Raw genomic sequence first — 19,281 nt, 5'->3', positions numbered from 1 at the left:
TCACTGTATCCAATAAAGATACATTTCTCACTTTTTTCATCTAACTTCTTTCTCAATTCTTTAGGTACATGTGCATAAGCAACACATCCAAAAATTCTTAAATGAGATATATGACAACTCTTACACTCCAGGCTTCTTCGAGAACTCGGTCCTTAATGCTCTTAGTCATACTTCTATTAAGGATATAAACAACACAAGCTACTACTTGTCCCCTATATTCATTTGGTATATGCTTTTCCTTCAACATACTTCGAGCCATATTCATAATAGTTCGATTTTTCCTTTTAGCTATTCCATCTTTTTGTGGATTATAATGTTTAATAAATTATTTCTTGATTCCATGAAACTGAAAAAACTCAATGAAATCATTTAACATGTATTGACCGCCTCTATCTGATTTTAAAATTTTAATATTCTTTCCACTTTCCTTTTCAACCATAGCTTTTAATCTTTTAAATACAAAAAATGCTTTAGATTTCCATTTTAGAAGATAAACCCAAGATTTTCATCTATAGCCATCAATTAAAGTTAAAAAGTAAACAATATCAAGAAATGAAGGTGTTTGCCTTGGTGCATGGAAATTTGTGTGAACAATCTCCAATGGAGCTTTCACTCTATACAAAAATCTAGATATAAATTTCTATCTGTGATGCTTTGCAAGTATACAACTTTCACATGAGCTTGTTGGATGTTGAATGTTGGTTATCCCTTTCACCATCTATTTCTTCTGCAGCAATTCTAGACCACCAAAATTTAAATGACCATATCTTAAATGCCATAACCACAATTCATCAAAATTCTTAGTTTTATAAGCATTCAAGGAGGGAGACAATTCATTTCTCATTATAAGTGGAAGCATCATATTATTTTTCATTTCCACTCTTGCTATGAACTGTTTACTTGGATATTTATCAATGATAGTACACACGCTATTCTTGAAGAACACTTTGTACCTTTTCTCTATCAACTATCCAATGCCCAACGAATTGCATTTTAAACTAGACAGATAATACACATCATCAATTATTCTTCTCTCACCGTTTCTAGTATGAAAACAATCACTCCTTTACCTTTAACGCATACCTTATTATCGTTACCCAGCTTGACTTTAACTGAATACTAGTGTCTAACCTGGCAAACAAATATTTGTTTCTAGTCATGTGATTGTTTCAACCACTGTCCAAAAACCATATATCATTCGAACATTCGTGAGTCATGTTACAAGTCAAAAACACTAGCTTCTATTTATCTTCAAACTCTTCTGAGATGTGTGCAAATTTCTTGCCAACATCTCCCTACCTCGTCAAACACTTGGTAGCAAAATGGCCATATATTTTGCAATAATATCATTGAAGTTTAGACATATCATACCTTTGATTTCCTCAATGCTAGGTTCTATTGTTACGCCCCCTTAAATTAGAAGGATGTTGCTCATATTTCTTCTCATGCTCATAATTATCTCACAGATGTCTTTGGTCAGCTGTAATGTCCCCAATTAAATTAATTTTGATAAGATGAATTTATATTTTTGTAATTGGGTATTGGGAAATATTTTGGCATGTAAACTTAGGAAAAGTAGATGGAGGGAGTCCCCACTTAATTTTTGGAGAGATGGAGGCCACCAACATTAGGGAAAAGGAAAGATTAAATTTCCAGTGGACTATGGGGCCCACATGAAGTACACACTTGGGGAAGAAGGAATTCAAATTCCTTGAGACAAATCGAATGGGTGGCGGGACCCACAAGGAATGAATGACCAACAATTATAAAAGGAAGTAATGAGAGAGCAATAGGGGTCTTTTGTCCATTTGAAAATCAAATTTGCCTTAGCTATTCCGCTGAACCAATATTGTGTTGTTACCTTTCTTTGGTGGACTTCGAGTGCCACCCTAGGAAGGCTTTCCTTCATCACTGAGACTGGAAGAGACATCAACTACAGGTCCCACGCATTTCTGGAGTAGAGCATGCAGTCTGGGAGCCACCAGTGCACAAAGGGAGGATTCACTGGTTGTTTGTGGATTTGGGTTGTTGGGGAATTGGCTGGAGAAGCTACAGGAGTGTTCTTTGATCATTTTCAAGAGTGTGGAGGGAAGCTACAGCCAAGAGGACCGACCTACATGCATCTCTCACTTTATCATACATAGGAATGCATCCTTTCCCCCATGACTACGTAGTCATTAGAGTGAGACTCTTTTGGGGCAGCATCATTCGGGGGAGTTTGGAGCTGGAGTGATGGGAAATCAATGGGAGGGAAATTTGAGGACGTTTGCTAGAATTGGAGAGAAGATATTGACAGGAGTAGCCATAGTAACATAATTCGAATTTGGTGGTGGGCCAAGCTGTGAAGGGTCAAATTTTGGAAGTTGGAACTAAGGGAAACCCTTTCTAGGTTTTTCTGGGTTTTGGGCAAGGAGCACTCTCCTGATTTTATATAATTTTCTAGGCACTCTAGAGTGGGAAAATCATGGGGTGAAGTCAGGTAGCAGTGTAGTTTTAGAGCAGCAATACAGTTTTCTGGAGGTGTTGATTATTGCAACCATTTTGCTTTATTGTACTCATCACCTGGTGCTTGTAGCTTGCCTTGTGCAAGCCCAGGTGAAATTTCTCCAACTAATTTGTACCACAACAGATATTATTAATAAAATTTGGCCAGTTTAGGGATTTGCATAAATTTTTGGTTTATGTGTATGCATTTCTGAAATTTTCTGTGTTATTTATTTGTGCATGTCTTTGTTATCATTGTAAAATTTCTACTAGGATTCTCCATCACATCGTGGAGTCGGTAGGTCATGATAGCAACTACGTGATGGACTCTGTGGTTGGGTGCACACACCTTTTCATATCCCCTTCCGAGTTCCTGACAACACTAATGGCAAGATGGATTAGCAGAGGAGCAGGAAGATTTCACGAGTTTTCATGGCATGTTGGGTTAACATGGTATCATAGGATGGTTAGACTACTCTGATAGGAGTTGGTAGGAGGAGGTGGCATCGTCAGGCCACTGGACAGGGTATCATATGGAGACAATGCTTTCTCATTGATGTATTGGGCACTAGAGCTAGGTTCGACATGGTAGCGTTAGTCCCAATTTGCATGTGAGGAGTTGAGCCACATAGGTGTACTTGGGAAGATGAGGAGGTGTAGATCACATCGTGGTGGGTGTACTAGCAGAGTGGTGGATGCATGGGCACATATGGGATGGCCTATGGTAGATGGTGGCATGGCACTGAGCGTTGATATCTAGTGGTGCTTGAAGTTGTGCCACGAAGTTCAGGGCTATGCAGTGGAGTGTTGGCGTGTGTATTTGTGTGCAGTAGAGCATGATGATGCACAACAATTTATTGAGTTGTTTTCGCCCGAGAGATCTCTTGACGAGGGCGTCACAAAATCCATTGGGTTTGGCACGCTCAAATTTGGAGAGCGAGTTTATCATAGGGTCGATCGTGAGCTTCCCTTTATCACACACCAGCATTGCACACTGATGTCAGGGACTTTGATACCGTTCCTTTATGCTCTCATTTCGAGCAACAGAACCCAGGAGGTTCATCTGAGACAGATGGACAGGGCACGGTGCATTAGGAGAGAGGCTTTCCAGCTGTGGCATATGGGCAAGGCACGGGTTGGTGGATGCAGGCTTGGGGGTAGTCCAATCTTCTGTATAGGTAACACTTGCACCACCCTTGAGCCCACACTCAAGGAGAGGCATGACACCCTTTGTGCGAGATATTCTAAGGTGTCTCAGGAGCATCTACAACAGTTTGTGGAGCTTAAATGTAGGAGGATGTTTAGACTCCAAGCGGTATTGGGGAGCACTTTCAGGAGGCAGGATGACAGATCCCATTGCGTGGTTGGCCAGCGCAGGGTAGTTTCGTATGCACCAGATTAGTTTGTCATGTATGGAGCCCATATATCGATTACACACAGGGGCTTGAGACGTGGTACAAGTTGGCACTAGCAGCTGTCAGGACTATGCTGCAGCCATTCTGGCTATGGGATCCAGGGATTTGGTTGGTTGATTGGACACTTTGTTTCATGATGAGAAGGAGAAGGACAAAGGATGACCCAACTCCCACTTGGTTTGACATGTGGGGGAGCATTGAGGCCTTTGTTGCATGGCAAGGTTGGTTTTCCTTGTTGCTACTATGAATCAGAGTAAGTGTTGGATGCATAGGTCATGACATCATGGGAATGCTTGGGCTAGATGCATTGGGACTCCATATTTATTTTTCCATCGAGTCCCAGGAGAGGAGGATACAGCCTGCACATGACAGGCAAACCGTCACGATCAGAGTGGTGCAGCAACTGCATGGTGGCAACCCTTTTGGACTAGCTTGGGAGTTCGGCATAACAGGACTTAACAATTTAGCTACCGGTAGAGGTGAGATAGTTTCTACAGGGGAAGGTCATCTCAATCTTCCATTGGGTTTTAGTGATTCGTAGATGGTGTGGGGAACTTCACTAGTGTGGCAGGGTGATCAACAAGAGGAGACCAAGAGAAGCTAAGGTAGATGAGGGTTCAATCCCACCAGGATTGGATTGCATCTTCAGGAGTCAATATTGCAATGCATGAGAGGGACTATTTGCTAGAGAAGTTACATGAGGATATGACCAGGATTTTATACTACCATGATGCTCTACTTAGCGGCGGTGTGTAGAGGGCGTATGATGCCTATGTTGAGTTGGACAACGAGTGGAGCAAGGGATGCCTCATGCTGATCAAGATGGCTTGGGATCCTGGCAAGACAAGGCATAGATCAAGGATGGTTGGGTGGTACATTTGGGACCCCGATATTTTGTGCAAAGGTTGTTGGGTTCAGCTGATCGAGAGGGTGCTTGTTCAAGAATTGCTTGAGGACAAACAATTTTTGGTGGGGAGGACTATAATGTCCCTAATTAAATTAATTTTACTAAGACAAATTTCTATTTTTGTAATTGGGTGTTTGGAAATATTTTGGCATGTAAACATAGGAAAAGTGGATGGAGGGAGTCCCCACTTAATTTTTTGAGAGATGGAGGCCACCAACATTGGGGAAAAGGAAATATTAAATTGCTAGTGGACTATGGGGCCCACATGAAGTACACACTTGGGGAAGAAAGAATTCAAATTCCTCGAGGCAAATCGAGTTGGTGGAGGGAACCACAAGGAATGAGTGGCCAACAATTATAAAAGGAAGGAATGAGAGAGAAATAGGGGTCTTTTGTCTATTTGATAATCGAATTTGCCTTACCTGTTCAGCTAAGCCAATATTGTGTTGTTTAGCACAAGAGCTTCCCAAGGAGAGAAGCTCGACCTTTCTTTAGTGAATTTCGAGTGCCACCCTAGGAAGGCTTTCATTCATCACTGAGATTGGAAGAGGCATCAAATACAGGTCCCATGCATTTCTGGAGTAGAGCGCACACTCTAGGAGCCACGAATACAAAGAGGGAGGATTCACTAGTTGTTTGTGGAGCTGGGTTGTTGGGGAATTGACCAAAGAAGCTACATGAGTGTTCTTTGATAATTTTCATGAGTGTTGAGGGAAGCTACAGCCAAGAGGACCAACCTACACGCATCTCTCACTTTATCATACATAGGACTGCATCATCCCCTCCATGACTGCGCAGTCATTGGAGTGACACTCTTTTGGGGCAGCATCATCCGAGGGAGTTTGGAGTTAGGGTGCTTGGAAATCATTGGCAGGGAAATTTGAGGAGGATTTCTAGAGTTTGGAGAGAAGAGATTGACAGGAGTAGCCATAGTAATAGAATTCGAATTTGGTGGAGGGCCAAGCTATGAAGGTTCAATTTGAAAGTTGGAACTATGGGAAACCCTTTCTGGGTTTTTCTAGGTTTTGGGCAAGGAGCACTCTCCTAATTTTGTATAATTTTCTAGGCACTCTAGGGTGGGAAAATAAAGGGGTGAAGTCAGGAAGCAATGCAATTTTGGAACAACAACACAATTTTATGGAGGTGTTGATTATTGCAGTTGTTTGGGTTTCTCATACTCATAACCTGGTGCTTGTAGCTTTCCTTGTGCAAGCCCAGGCGCAATTTCTCCAACTAATTTGTACCATAGTAGATATTATTAATAAAATTTGGCGAGTTTGGGGATTGGCAGAAATTTCTAGTTTATGTGTATGCATTTCTCAAATTTCTATGTTATTTATTTGTGCATGTATTCATTATCATTGTAAAATTTCTACTAGGAATATTACATCAGCTACTTTGCCACCTCTTCCACTATTACTCAACCTTCCTCTGCCTCTTCCTCTATTAAATTGCAACTAAGTTTTAAAATCATTTTCCAATGTGCTATCATCACATCTTGACATCTTGGATTCGTGTCCAATCAATGAATTGGTCAACTCATCAATTTTCATTTAACTCGTGTCCTAAAACTCTTTAATGGATACAACAATGACTTCAAATATCTTTGGAAAACTTTGAAGGACTTTCTCGATCACTCACTTGTTTAAGAGGTCTTATCTATATTGTCTCAATTGATTAACAATACTCATGACTTGAGTCATAAAACCATCCATGGTTTCACTGTCTTTCATTTTCTTATTCTCAAAATATCTTCTCAAATTCTACACTTAAAATTCTTCACTTTTGACACACCTTGATAATAGGATTCAAGAGTGTCCCATGCCTTCTTCAAAGTCTCTGCACTTGACATCTTTGAAAATATCACATCATCTAAGCCTTGCTGAATAAGGCCAAGAGCTTTGTTCTCTTGCTTTCTATTCTCCCTCAACAATGTTCATTCAACATTTGTCAGAGCCATGTTTTTTACCTGATCAACAGGCTCTAGAAACCTATCAGGAACAAATCCCCAAAGATCATGAGAACACAATACTGTTCTCATTCGAATAGACCAGGAATCATAGTTTTTTTTCATTCAGAGTAAGCACTGATGACTAAGTAATATTTTGCATTTGACACCATTTTAATTCAGTTTAAAAACTGTTGGAATCTTCAGTTGCTCCAAAAATAAAGGTTCTTCCTTGGCACAGTAGTAGAAAACTTTAACTCATAAACCACTTAATGCTAATCAACTTAGTAGAGCCCAATGTGAAACAAATATTTAGGCAAAATTTTGATGCCAAAGTAAATAGAGTTTTGTTATAAATTCCTTCCTTCAACATAGATAAATTTGCTAGAAATTTTTAACATAAAAATGTTCGCCATGTAGTCAACGATTAAAACTAAAGGAAATTTTTAGAATTTTAAAACATACTCGAAATGCAGACAAACTTGAAATTTGAAATTAATTTTACTTATCAAATCTGCCAATCAAAACTGACACTATTACGATAGAGTAACTTACAACAGTGGTAATTGTGACTTATGGTGGAGGCACTTGTTGACTCTTCTCCTCTAGCACACTCAGTTCTTTAAAATAAATGTGTTATAGTTCTCAACAAAAATGATAATTGTTTCAATCCTCTGTGAACAACTACCGTGCAAAAAACATGTTTCTCTCCCTCGTCTTCTAACTCGTAGAAACTTCATGTTGCCAACTCCACGGACTACACACGAGCCTCACAAATCTTCCACAGAACTTTGTCAACACTATAGCTTTATCTGACCACGTTCAACAATGGATCCTCACAGAATAAATTCTGTCATCTTCACTCTTAGATTCTAATACTCCACAAAATGGCTCAGATACTAGTTGAAAGAAACAAATCACACAAAAACTACAAACCGTAACTACAATTGCTAAATTACACATGAAAATACAAAAATGGAGAGTGGGATATCCGCCCTAGCTGATCATTTATATTTATAACAAAATTAGAGTCGGTTACATCAATTAAATATTGATTCTACCAGGCAGTGGTACCCCTTCACATAAGGTAAGGCGGTGTTACCCTTTTGAATATGCTCAAGCCAAGTTGGTGTGGTGTGAGTCGGTGGAAGATTCTAGAGACGGTGAAAGACGCTGCAGGGTGAGATAATTATCTCTGACATTAGTGACATCGACAAGAATGACAATTGATTTTGAAGCATCTTGGAACATGTAATAGAAACCCTCCAACTCCTTGTGCCAAGACAATGAAACACATAGATTATGCTTTCATTTTTTTATTAAAATAGTCATTAAACTCTTTTGTAATTGGCAAGCTGAAAGAGTGAATGAAATCACAACCTTCACAAGATTTCTTTAAAAAAATAAAAAATCTGCTAGATATATTTGTATTTTGTTATATGATATTTATTTTCATTGTTTTTGTATGTAAAATATAAATTTCGTTTACTTTAACGTATTTTAAATCATTATAATTTTTTTTTTCAATATTATTACTAAAATTAATTTTACATATTCTATTTTAAAAATAATGATTTTAATAGTTTAATAATACTTTATTGTGAAAAATAATATAATACATCATTTTAATTAGTTATATTATTATTGAAATTAATAAAGCAAATTATTCTAAAATTTAAACTATACCATTAATAAAAAATATTTTTTATAAATTAATAATATATAAATAATATAACAAGTTTTTAATAATATATCTATCATTAAAAATCAATATAATAAATATAATGAACTAACGTGATAAAAATCATATAACAACTACGCTTTTTAATTGTTTAATTAAACAATAACTCCAATCATGATTATAATTTTAGACGGTATTTTATCTATTGGTCAAAACCTCTATTAATATTTAATTAAACAACAACTCTAATCATAATTAATTATACTTTTAAACAATATTTTATTTATTTGTCAAAAATTCTATTACTTTTTTTTTTTTGTGTAAATCAGCGTATTATATTAGCGTAAGAATACATATTTTACAAAAGGTCTGCACGAGCAGACAGCAGACTGCCATATTACATAGCATTCACCAAGAGATGACCAAAAAGACCAGCCAAACGACCCCGGGCTCACCACGCAGGGCGGCAGAGAAAAAGGGGGTTGACAAAAGCAGTAGAGACCAGACCTCTAAACATCTAGAGTCGCAGACCATGAACAGTGAGTTCCTGAGCAAAATTATAACAAAACCAAAAAAACCCACCAGGGTAGGTAGATACAACAACTGACCCAACCTCATGAAATCAACAAGAAGGAAAGCCAAGACCCGTTACATTTCAAGAACAATATAATTTTTGGAGGTATCCGGCGCAGACGCTGTCTTAGCTTTGCATGCCTGAGCAGGCACTGGACGAGTATTCTGAGTATCGCCAGTGCGCTTCTCCATCCTGTCCTCAGCATACCTGGCATCAGGACCTATAGTGTGCCTCAAGAGACTAATTAGAACCGAGAGTTTCTTTGACATGCTATCAAACTGTTGTTCCAGAGCGCTTATCTTGAACTCCAAGCTTTCCAGAATTGCAATGTGCTCCTCTAACACCGCTGCAGTCGCTTGTTGGGGTTGACGCACTTGGTCAGAATAGTTCCCCTGCATACTCAGAGCTTTGGCCAACATTATATTCATTCTCCATACCTCTGCTTGCGTTCTCACAAACTGAGTTGCACGCGTTGTAATCGAACCAGGGTCCTGAATCCAGTCAATCTCCTTCTCCAGCTCTTGAGTCTTCAAATTTTCCTCCTCCTCTGTGGCAATGGCCTCCAACTCCTCGATTTTCCGTTTTTCTTTCTGCGAGATGCGGGTCTCATATGCTTCGCGAGCTCTTTTTAAATCTTTGTTGGCCGATGCATTACGACTTCCCTCTCTCGCCATGATTTCAACCACACTCGCCAAGCAGCACAACATTCTACAGCCGAAGGAAGAGAGTTTCAGCCTCCAAATCGAAGAAACAGTGCCTCTGCCTCTGCGTTGAGCTACTAATAAATAGATACGATTGGGGGATTTACTGGCTGTGTGCCGATCCCGTCCCTGTTGCCCGCAGGTCTTGTCATCATTATTCCTGCGAGGTGGTGTATTATTTCGGTTATGGCTCAAATTATTTTCCTTACGGTCACCTTCCTTGCCATCCTCCAAAGCATGCCAAGTGTACCGGCTACTATAAGGGCGTCGGTAGCGTACATTCTTTTTGATCATGTATCGGATGCGAATGTTATCCTCCTGCTCGAGCAATGAATGCTCTTGAACTACCTGTCCTTTGCTCCTCTGCCAACCTTTAAATCTACCTGCTGTATGCATGATCCTACTCATGTCGTAAACCTTGCCTAAAGCGCCGACCTTCGGCCTTACTTTTCATTCATCAAATCCTGCCTCGAGAGCAGGGTACACCTATCTCTTAATTCTGGGCATATGACGTCCTGCCAACAGCTATCCACCATGCTAGTGGGGTTCTCTATACCATAATTCGCCAGATGGTCCACGACAACGTTGGCTTTACGTCTCACAACCTGAAAGATCAGACCTTTCTGCCACCCTAAATGTTCAGCTATGTTTTCTGTAACTTTAGCCAGTCGCCAGTGCTGAGTGACCTTACTAGCTTTGGCTCCCGCATACATCTTTCTGGCTATTGTTATTGCGAGCTGAGAGTCCCCCTCAACCACTGTTGCGCCTGCCTGTAAGTTTCTGAGAATTCTGAGACCCTGTTCCATAGCTGCGAACTCCATTTCATTGTTCGTTCCTTCTCCCAAGGCTCTACTGTAGATATGTTGAATTTCTCCTGCGCTATTCCTTATAATGCCCCCGATGTCGGCCATTCCTGGATTACCTCTCGAAGCTCCATCGAAATTTAACTTGAGGAAGCCTGCAGGTGGTCATTTCCAGATACTCAACGTGGTGCTCATCTCCTGTTGGCGATTTGATGTAGCCACATTCATTCCATTATCCAGGTTAAAGGCTTTTAAAATTTGTAAGTCTCGATTTGATACTTTGTTATCTTGGTCTACTTTGCTTTTGACAAGAACCAATTGTCTTACATTTTGGGTAATAATTTCTAGAGCATGAAATATATCTCTGGTTTCATTTAAGAATACTCTCCTGTTTCGTTCTTTCCAAATCGTCCATGTGATGAACCCCGGCATTATTTTCCAAATGGTATTGATCCTCTGATTACTAGAAAAGTTGCCCCGCCACTTCTCAATGGTTTCTTGGATGGAATTTCTGGTTCTGTCCATTTGCTGCAAAGTGTTTTCCGCCCAATTCCACAGGTGGTTAGCCCACTCGCAAGTGTTGAAGAGATGATTCATAGTTTCTTCTTCTTTATTGCACATGGGGCACCTGGAAGGGCCGCAAAACCCTTTCTTGCGGAGATTCTCCCATGTGAGAGTTTTCCTGCGCATTAGGAGCCAGAGGAAGATTTTAATTTTCGGCCAGAATAGAGAATCCCAGACCTGGTTGCTCCATTGAACCTCTTCGACTGGCTCTGAGTTTTCGATACACTCCCTGGCTTCTTTGAGCGTGAAGTAGCCCCCTCCTTGCTTTCCCCATCTTAGTTGATCTCTGTCATCAGCCTTCCTTATTCTTCTTTTGTTTAATAGATTCTGCAGGTTCCGGACGTCGATGTTAGCCTCAGTTGAGTTTTCTGTGTCATTGATCGTCCATTCTCTCCATTCCAGGTCCCTGCTATTAGGATTCCAATAGTGATTCACCGTGGTTCTCCCCAGTCCTTGATAATTTCTCTGCAGGTCTGCAAACTCTGGCCTCTCTAATTTCGGGAGTTGTTGCCAGGCATCCTCCCAAAACAAGGCCGTTTCCCCATTACGAATTTCCCAAAAGCTATTCTCCTGTATAATACCTCGATTATTCCTTGCAAGGTTCCAGATCGGAGATCCTTCCGGATTCTCTTGCATTCTGATTAAGTTCTGAGTGCTATGCAATGGAGCGTATTTTTCCTTCCAATGTCTAGCCCAAGGAAGATTGGGCTCCTTCAGCCATTTCCACCAGATCTTAGCCCCACAGGCTCTATTGATGGTGTGGGGATCAAGCAGGTTTAACCCTCCTAATTTTTTGGGTTTGCACAATTTATTCCATGCCACTAGTGCCCACTTTTTCTTCTCTGTGTTTCCTGTCCATAAAAAGGATCTTTGAATCACCCTCATCTTCTGCAAGACTCCCTTGGGAGCAGGGATTATGGAGAGCAAGTATTGAGGAATGGCTTGCAGAACTGCTTTAGTTAACACTAGCCGCCCTGCAAAATTGAGAGCTCTATGGGTCCAGTGATGACATCTCTTCTCCAAATTGGCTAGGATCTTCTCCCAATGCACTTTTTGCCAAGGTTTGTCTGTTAGGGGAGTGCCTAGGTACCTCGAGGGCAGACTTCCTCTACGAAAGCCTAGAATGCTAGACAGATTTTTTTGCACAGCTAAATGCGTATTGAAGAAAAAGATGGTAGATTTAGATAGATTAATTTCCATACCTGAGGCTTCACTGAAAAGATTGAGGATCCTCTTGTAGCCCAGGGCTTCTTTGACTGTAGGAGAACCATGCAGCATTGTATCATCAACAAATTGTTGGTGAGTGGTCGCTGGAATATGGGGCAGGGGCTGTAACCCTCTGATCTTTCCTTCCTCTTTAGCGCTGCGAATGAGTCTGCTCAAACCTTCCATCAGGATAACAAAAAGGAACGGAGATAAAGGGTCTCCTTGTCTGATTCCTCGTGAGGGGGAGAATTGGTTGGCAGGGGAGCCATTAACCAGAATAGAAAATTTGGTAGATTTAATCAAAGCTAAAATCCATTTAACCCATTGATTGGCAAACCCGAAAGCTTCTAAGATTGCTTCAAGGTAGTTCCAGTTGACCTTATCATAAGCCTTAGATAAGTCCAGTTGCATCATCATGCCTGCGATTTTCCTGGATTGAAGAGTATGAATCATTTCCTGAGCCAGTAAAATATTGTCCAGAATTTGTCTTCCTTCAACATACCCTGATTGTTCTTCTGAGATGAGGCTCGGAAGAATAGGTTTCAATCTATTGGCAATAACTTTAGAGATAATCTTATAAATGACATTGCATAAAGCAATGGGCCTAAACTTAGCTGGGGTGTTGGCTTCTTCTTCTTTGGGAATCAGGGCTAGGAAAGTTGAATTTAGAGATTTGAGAATTGAGGCCGAGCGTCAAGAGTCCTCCACCACTTCCCAGACCTCAGATTTGACAATTTCCCAGCAAGCTTTATAAAAGTTGATGGTGAAGCCATCAGGCCCAGGCGCTTTGTCATTCGGCATACTCTTCACAGCTTCTTCCACCTCTTCCAGAGAGATTTCCCTAGTTAATGCAAGATTTTGCTCATTGGTGATTGTTTTGGGAATGGATTTAATGAGTTCAGCGATTGCGTCTGTTCTGTCCACCTCAGGCTCCTGAGCTATGCTGTTAAAATGCGAAGTGAGTAGGGATGAGATTCCTTGATGATTCTGAAAAATGTCTCCTTGATCGTTTCTGAGACTGAGGATTTTATTGGCGCCTCTGTAGTCTAGAGCTGATCTGTGAAAGAATTTGGTGTTTTGTTCCCCTTCCTTTAGCCACTGAATACGGGACTTTTGCTTCCATAGGGTTTCTTCTTGTTGGCAGCGAAGCTGCCATTGTTGCATCAAAATTTTTTCTTGGTCTGCAGAGTCTGAGTTGCTATCTCCAGTTATCCAACCTTTGTGAATCTGCTCTAGTTGCTCCTCTATTTTGGCTTTCTCTTTAAATATATTCCCAAAAACTGTTATATTCCATGCTTTGATTTTATTTCTAATGTATCTCAATTTACCTTGTAATTTGTACATTTTGGTGCCTCTTATGTCCATCGGTCCATGCCACCACTTCTCAATAAGATGAATAAAGTCCGGGTGATTAAGCTAAAACTTCTCAAATCGAAATGGCTTGTTTCTAGGAGTGCCCTGGATCGCAGCAATTAGAGAAATGGGCCAATGGTCTGACCCTCCAATAGGTAGAATGTCTGATTCTACTACCACTCCCTCCAACAGAATGCTTTCAGATATAAGAAATCTATCAAAGCGAGAGGCGATTTGTCTTTCACCTCCCCTTCTGTTATTCCAAGTGAAGGCCCCACTCTTGGGTTGAATAAGCTTCAGAATCTTTGTTGAGTCTCCTGATCCCTCCTTTCTTCTCTAAAAGTGAAGTGATCATATTGAAATCCCCTCCTATGATTGCCTTCGCACTGGGATATCTAAGCTTCAGATTCAAAAGAGTTCTAAGAAATATGTATTTCTATTCTAATTTCTGAGGTCCATAAACGTTGGTGCACAGAAAAGTCTTTGAGTTGCCTATCACTTGAACTTCTAGAGCTATAAAGGATCTGCTAGCTTCAGCTGAGAGGATATTGATTACATGCGGATCCCACAGGGTAACTAAACCTCCTTCCCATCCATGACTAGCAGTCTCCATGTATTTCATTTGTCTACCTAGCTTTTTGCTTACATTATCAATAATGTTACTTGCGCATTTGGTTTCTTGCACAAATACAATATTAGGTTTTTCCTTTTGGACCTTCCTCTTTAGGAGCCTTTGTTTAGTTTGGCTATTGAGCCCTCTGGCATTCCAAGAGATGACTTTCATTTAAAACTAAAGAGAAAATTAGTGAATAAGAGAAAAAGCTTCTAGAGCTTTTATCTTACCCGAGTTTAGAAGCAGTATTCCCAGCTCCTGTAGAGTCTCATTGTTGGACTTGCGCCCTCTCTTCTTCCTTTGTTTAAAGCTGGTTGAAGTGTGAATTAGGCTTTTTGTATGTAGTCCCATTCCTTTTGCTACGCCCAGATTCTTGTTATGCCTGTCTAACTCTACTTTCTGTCTTGCAACTAGTAGCTCATTAATTCTTCTCACCTCCTCTTCCGGAACGTTTTCCATCCCTTGCTTCTTCCAGTTTTCCACCATGTTTTGTAGGTCAACTCCTTCCTGCTCTAAAACCTCATTGAGCTCCATATCCTCACTTCCTATGTCACTTATCAGCATTTCTGCATCTTCATCTGTTCCTTCTGTTACTTCCTGAGTCTATTCTGTGATGTTTTGAATGTTTTCCTCCACTACTTTGGTTGCATACTCTGTTTTATTCTTGTTTGCCCCAGAGGTATTTTGTTCCTTATTCTGGTCCTCTGACTCAGTTTCAGTCTCCAAAACCTCAAAAGCATTACTGATGTTACCTTGTGTTGTGCCTGTTCTGATTGGTCGTTTCCTGTTTGCTCTCTGTCTTGCTCTTGGTCTTATGAAGGTATCCCTATTCTTTTCTGCCTGCTCTCCCTTAAGTTCTTCCACTGATCTGTTTAATGGACATTCTCTTATTAAATGTCCATGCTCATGACACTTCCTGCAGCGAAATGGAATTTGTTCATAGTCAATAGCTTGGAAATAATCCTCATCCCTGTATTCCAACTACAGTCCTTCGTGCAAAGCCCCTGACACATCCAACGCCACACAGATTCGTGCACAGGACGTATATCTTCTTTACAGAGTGGCTTATGAGGCTTTGATGAAAGTTCCTAGCTTGTCACCTATATGTTTTAGAGCTAAGTAGCCCCAGTAGTCTATTGGAAGGGAGAATAAGCGAATCTAAACTGGCACCTGCTTAAAGGTTTCTTTCTCTGGCACGAAGTTAGGCTTCCAAGGTCTCATATAGAGACCTGCTGAAGCAAAGAAGTAAGGTCCTCCATCAAATATTCTATCCTTATCCTCTAGATTCGAAAAAACAACAACGAAAAAACCTTTGGCCCCTAAGTGCAGTCTAACATCACCTTTGGGTTTCCATTGTTGCTTGATCCATTGACACAGTGCTCTCTCCGTTGGCCAGAGTCCCATGAACTTGCAGATCACTGCATGTTCAGTCATGTGTTCTCTGTAGGCTTGAATTTCTGGGTCTGTGATCACCACCCTTAGGGCTTCTGCTGTTTTAGGCTTGCATGGTCCCCGGCTTTTTTTGTCATTGAGATTGTTTGGTTTGTCCCCTTTCTCCTCTTTCTCTCTTGCCAGGCTTCTTCGTTTCCATCATTTTGCTCCTCTTCTTGTTTGTTCTCCTGAGTAGTATGTGCCTGTGCTGTTTTCTCTCTGCTCCTGCTGTTTGCTCTACCTTCGCTCTCCTTTCCTTTAAGTTTCTGAGTGCTGTCTTCCGTCTTGTTCGCATCTTGTCTCCTTCCCTTGCTGGTTCCCTCCTCTTTCTGTGACCTTTCATACCCTGTGATCCGCACACCTTCCTGTGCTATTTGTTTTTGCATGATTATTTGTCTGAAGGTAGGGGTCCCTATGGACCCCTCGTTGACCATCTGTCGGGTCAGGCTCTGACCCCTCCTGAGAAGTTCTGCTACTCTGATCCTGTTCCTCTCCAGGTCAAACCCAAGGTCTGCAAATTTCGAGATCTGTAAACCCTAACTCCGTTCCCGCTCCATCATGTGATAAAAATTCTATTACTGTTGGTTTCATATTTTTTCCTAAATTAAAATTAGAATATTGCAATTATATCAATTAAATTTAATTATCAATTTATTTATATTTATATTATTATATATATATATATTATAATTTTGTTTTAAAAATGAAAAATATTTAATTACACAAATAAAATTTAAAAATAAAATAAAATATTTACTTAAAAAAATAATTATATAAAATATAATTAAAATATTTAATTTAAAAAATAATTATATAAAATATAATTATAACAATATTTCGATTTGTGCATTTCAACCTATAATGAAATGAATTAATGGTTGAACTAGACCAAAACATCATCTATCTTAATATAAGAGTGGTGAACAAATACATAATCGAAGTGGTGAACAAATACATAATCGAATGGAGAATATAATATCCACTTTTAAATTTATAAGATTATCCACTTTTATATTTATAATATTATCGTTATTTATTTACTCACTAAAAAATATTGATAACATTAACCTCAAAATAAATAACTTATTTTCAACTCCGAGTAATACCTAGAAATATTTCACTATCCATAGATCTTTCGTCTACCATCTGGAATCGGAATTATACTAATTAGTTGGGGTCTACTACAATAATTAGTTGGGGTCTACTTTATTATAAAATAATGGAGTTGTTTTTTGTGATTTTTTGGAAGTTTTTTAGTGGGTTTTTCTGGTCAAAATTTTCTAAAATTAGGCATCAATTTATTGAAATCACAAGCTTGATGGGTAATCCCTGCACAATCAAAGTGTCCTAGGGTTTCTCAAGGCGCTAAATCCAAATAAGTAGTTAAAAAACCAGTTTAAATAACAAAAATCAAAATTTCACCTCAAATTTTTCTACCAAAGCCAAAAAGTCACACTAAAAACAACTCCAAAAATAATACCATACAAAATAGTAACCCTCAATATTCCCCACCAAAAATATCATAATTTCTCAAAAAATTCTTTTAGTCAAATTAACGTCATAACTTCTAAGCATCTTCTTTTAAGCCTAGTGTAATTCTCGGGAGGATCTCAGTGAATGATGACAAAAAGCCACACCTTATAACATAAACATGATTATATAATCATGTTTTGCTTTTTCTTTATATTTATGTCATTAATTTGTGAAAATATATGAAAATATATTCATAGTTTCAAATGTTAGAATGTTTCTCCCATTTTAAGTCAATCATGTTCTGCCCTCCTCAAAGTTTTACAAGTTAGAGATTAATAATATATTTGGATATAATAATTGTGCTCTAAATGTTTATATATATTAAAATTGGAAATTGAATGGTGTAAACTGTATAGTTGAATTGTTCCAAACCGTCTTTGAAACGTTAAATATATTTATACATTAAATTTACAATATCACCCACAATTATATTTTGATTAAACATGATATTTAAAAAATAATATTTCAAAATGAAATTCAAAAATAATATTTGAAAATGGTATGTTGTAAAACAAGTATACATCTCGCTTCGTGGTTGTTAGATTCTACATCTCTTATGACAACCGGGCAAAATTCGGTTGCTATCAGAAAAAGAATGTCTCCATCGATTACCAAACTCTCTTATAATTTAAAATACCGTTGATTTAATGTCTCCATCCATTATGTAACTATTACACACCAACCGGGTTCGAAGTGGGGAACGAAATTTGCAATCCTCTACCGCTTGCTTATGTCGCCAACATGTGGGATTGCTATGGATACGCTGAACCATTCATGCCTCACTATAGTCTCACATGTGTGCCAATGTCAACCATGATGTTACATTATATTAGTTTCATTGTATTTTGCCGGGGAGGGTTGGTGTTATTACATAAGTTTTTTAAATATATAATTAATACAGTCATATATTTTTATGAGATTATTTATATATAATATTTTTGTTTTTATATTTTTATTATGTTTAATATATTATTTTGATTAAAATATGGTAATTTTATATCAAAAATATCTTAATAAGATTTATCTAAAACCCCTAAATGATTTTTATAATTATTTAAACTAAATTTAATAGATAATTAAATTTGAAACATTATAATTATATTAATTAAATTAAATTAAATATTTTAATAAAAAAAATTAATGCTTAAAGATTTTACAAACAAATACACAATTAAATAAATAATTTTGTACTTAACCCTATATTTGTTTTTAAAAACATATTCTCATTTCTATTTTTATTTTTATTTTTTATATTATATTATATTATTATTATCATTTATAAAAATATTTTCTGAATTGGACTAATTCTATTAATAAAAAATATGGTACAAGATGATACATTCAAGAGAGACAGAAAACCGGCAACCGGAAATGATAGGACTATCAATCTCGGTTCTGGAGAAGAAGTGAAACAAGCAAGAAGCTACAACATATGGCTGGATGCCAAAGAAGACTGACTTCTACTCAGAATGGGTAGAAGCCTCAACACGAAGCTTTCTCCCTTTCCTTTTTTTGACTTCGACCCAACCGTCGTGGGGTGAGTGAGCAATAACCACTTGAAGATTGGGGTTCTCCACAGGGGAGCCCTCCTTTTCTGAATCAGAGGAGGAGGTCAAATGGACGCGTTTCTAAGCGGTGGCTGTGTCAGAGGACTGCGCCGGACCATCGGTGGAAGGGACCACAGGATGAGGGGCTTGATCCATTTCCGCATTGCTACTTTCATCTTCAGAGCTGGAGGAATCAGAATCCACGACTGGAGGTGGAGAGCAAGGAGCCCATCGTTTGGACTTGGGCTTGGAGAGGTTATCCTTATTCTTTTTTGTCGGGCGAGATGGGCAGGTGTTTTGCAAATGCCCTGATTGGTGGCAATGGCAGCAACGAAATGCAGTATTTTCGTAATCCAGTGTCTGGGTCTAGACAAAGTCATTTATCTTGAGATTGATTTGGTCTGGAAGTCCTTTGCTCAAATCTAACTCCACACATACTCTGGCATATGAGTAGAGACCTTTGGATTCCCGCCAGTAGTCTCCCATCATGAAACTGCCCAAGGTGTTGCCTATAGCTCTAT

At 38.9% G+C, this 19,281-nt stretch overlaps 2 protein-coding genes across 2 annotated transcripts; both read right to left on the bottom strand.

The window, feature by feature from the left end:
- Positions 1 to 10,153: 10,153 nt before the first annotated feature.
- LOC149144118 (uncharacterized) lies at positions 10,154 to 10,621 on the bottom strand. Its single transcript, XM_089452038.1, has one exon. It carries the CDS (start codon positions 10,619 to 10,621, stop codon positions 10,154 to 10,156), a length of 468 nt encoding a protein of 155 aa, XP_089308164.1.
- A 57-nt stretch (positions 10,622 to 10,678) lies between these two features.
- Positions 10,679 to 14,783, bottom strand: LOC149144117 (uncharacterized). Its single transcript, XM_089452037.1, has 3 exons — positions 14,480 to 14,783; positions 13,004 to 13,542; positions 10,679 to 12,856 (listed from the first exon to the last, which is right to left on the bottom strand). The coding sequence occupies exons 1-3, from the start codon at positions 14,781 to 14,783 to the stop codon at positions 10,679 to 10,681; spliced, it is 3,021 nt and encodes a 1,006-aa protein (XP_089308163.1).
- Between the last annotated feature and the right edge of the window lie 4,498 nt (positions 14,784 to 19,281).

Source organism: Pinus tabuliformis, chromosome X (genome assembly GCF_031772625.1).
Source record: "Pinus tabuliformis cultivar Carrire ecotype Pingquan chromosome X, CPIR1, whole genome shotgun sequence".
NCBI lineage: Eukaryota > Viridiplantae > Streptophyta > Pinopsida > Pinales > Pinaceae > Pinus > Pinus tabuliformis.
Note: the sequence above shows the minus strand (reverse complement) of the source record. Positions and strands in the feature narration are given on the sequence as shown.

Excerpts from the sequence above, each read along its gene's own strand:
- LOC149144118 (XM_089452038.1), bottom strand. The coding sequence starts at position 10,621 with ATGGCCGACATCGGGGGCATTATAAGGAATAGCGCAGGAGAAATTCAA.
- LOC149144117 (XM_089452037.1), bottom strand. The coding sequence starts at position 14,783 with ATGGAGCTCAATGAGGTTTTAGAGCAGGAAGGAGTTGACCTACAAAAC. Across the intron at positions 13,543-14,479 it reads AATACTGCTTCTAAACTCGG|AGAAAGCCAAAATAGAGGAG; the intron begins GTAAGATAAAAG and ends ATATATTTAAAG. Across the intron at positions 12,857-13,003 it reads GGGAAATTGTCAAATCTGAG|ATTATCTCTAAAGTTATTGC; the intron begins GTCTGGGAAGTG and ends GTCATTTATAAG.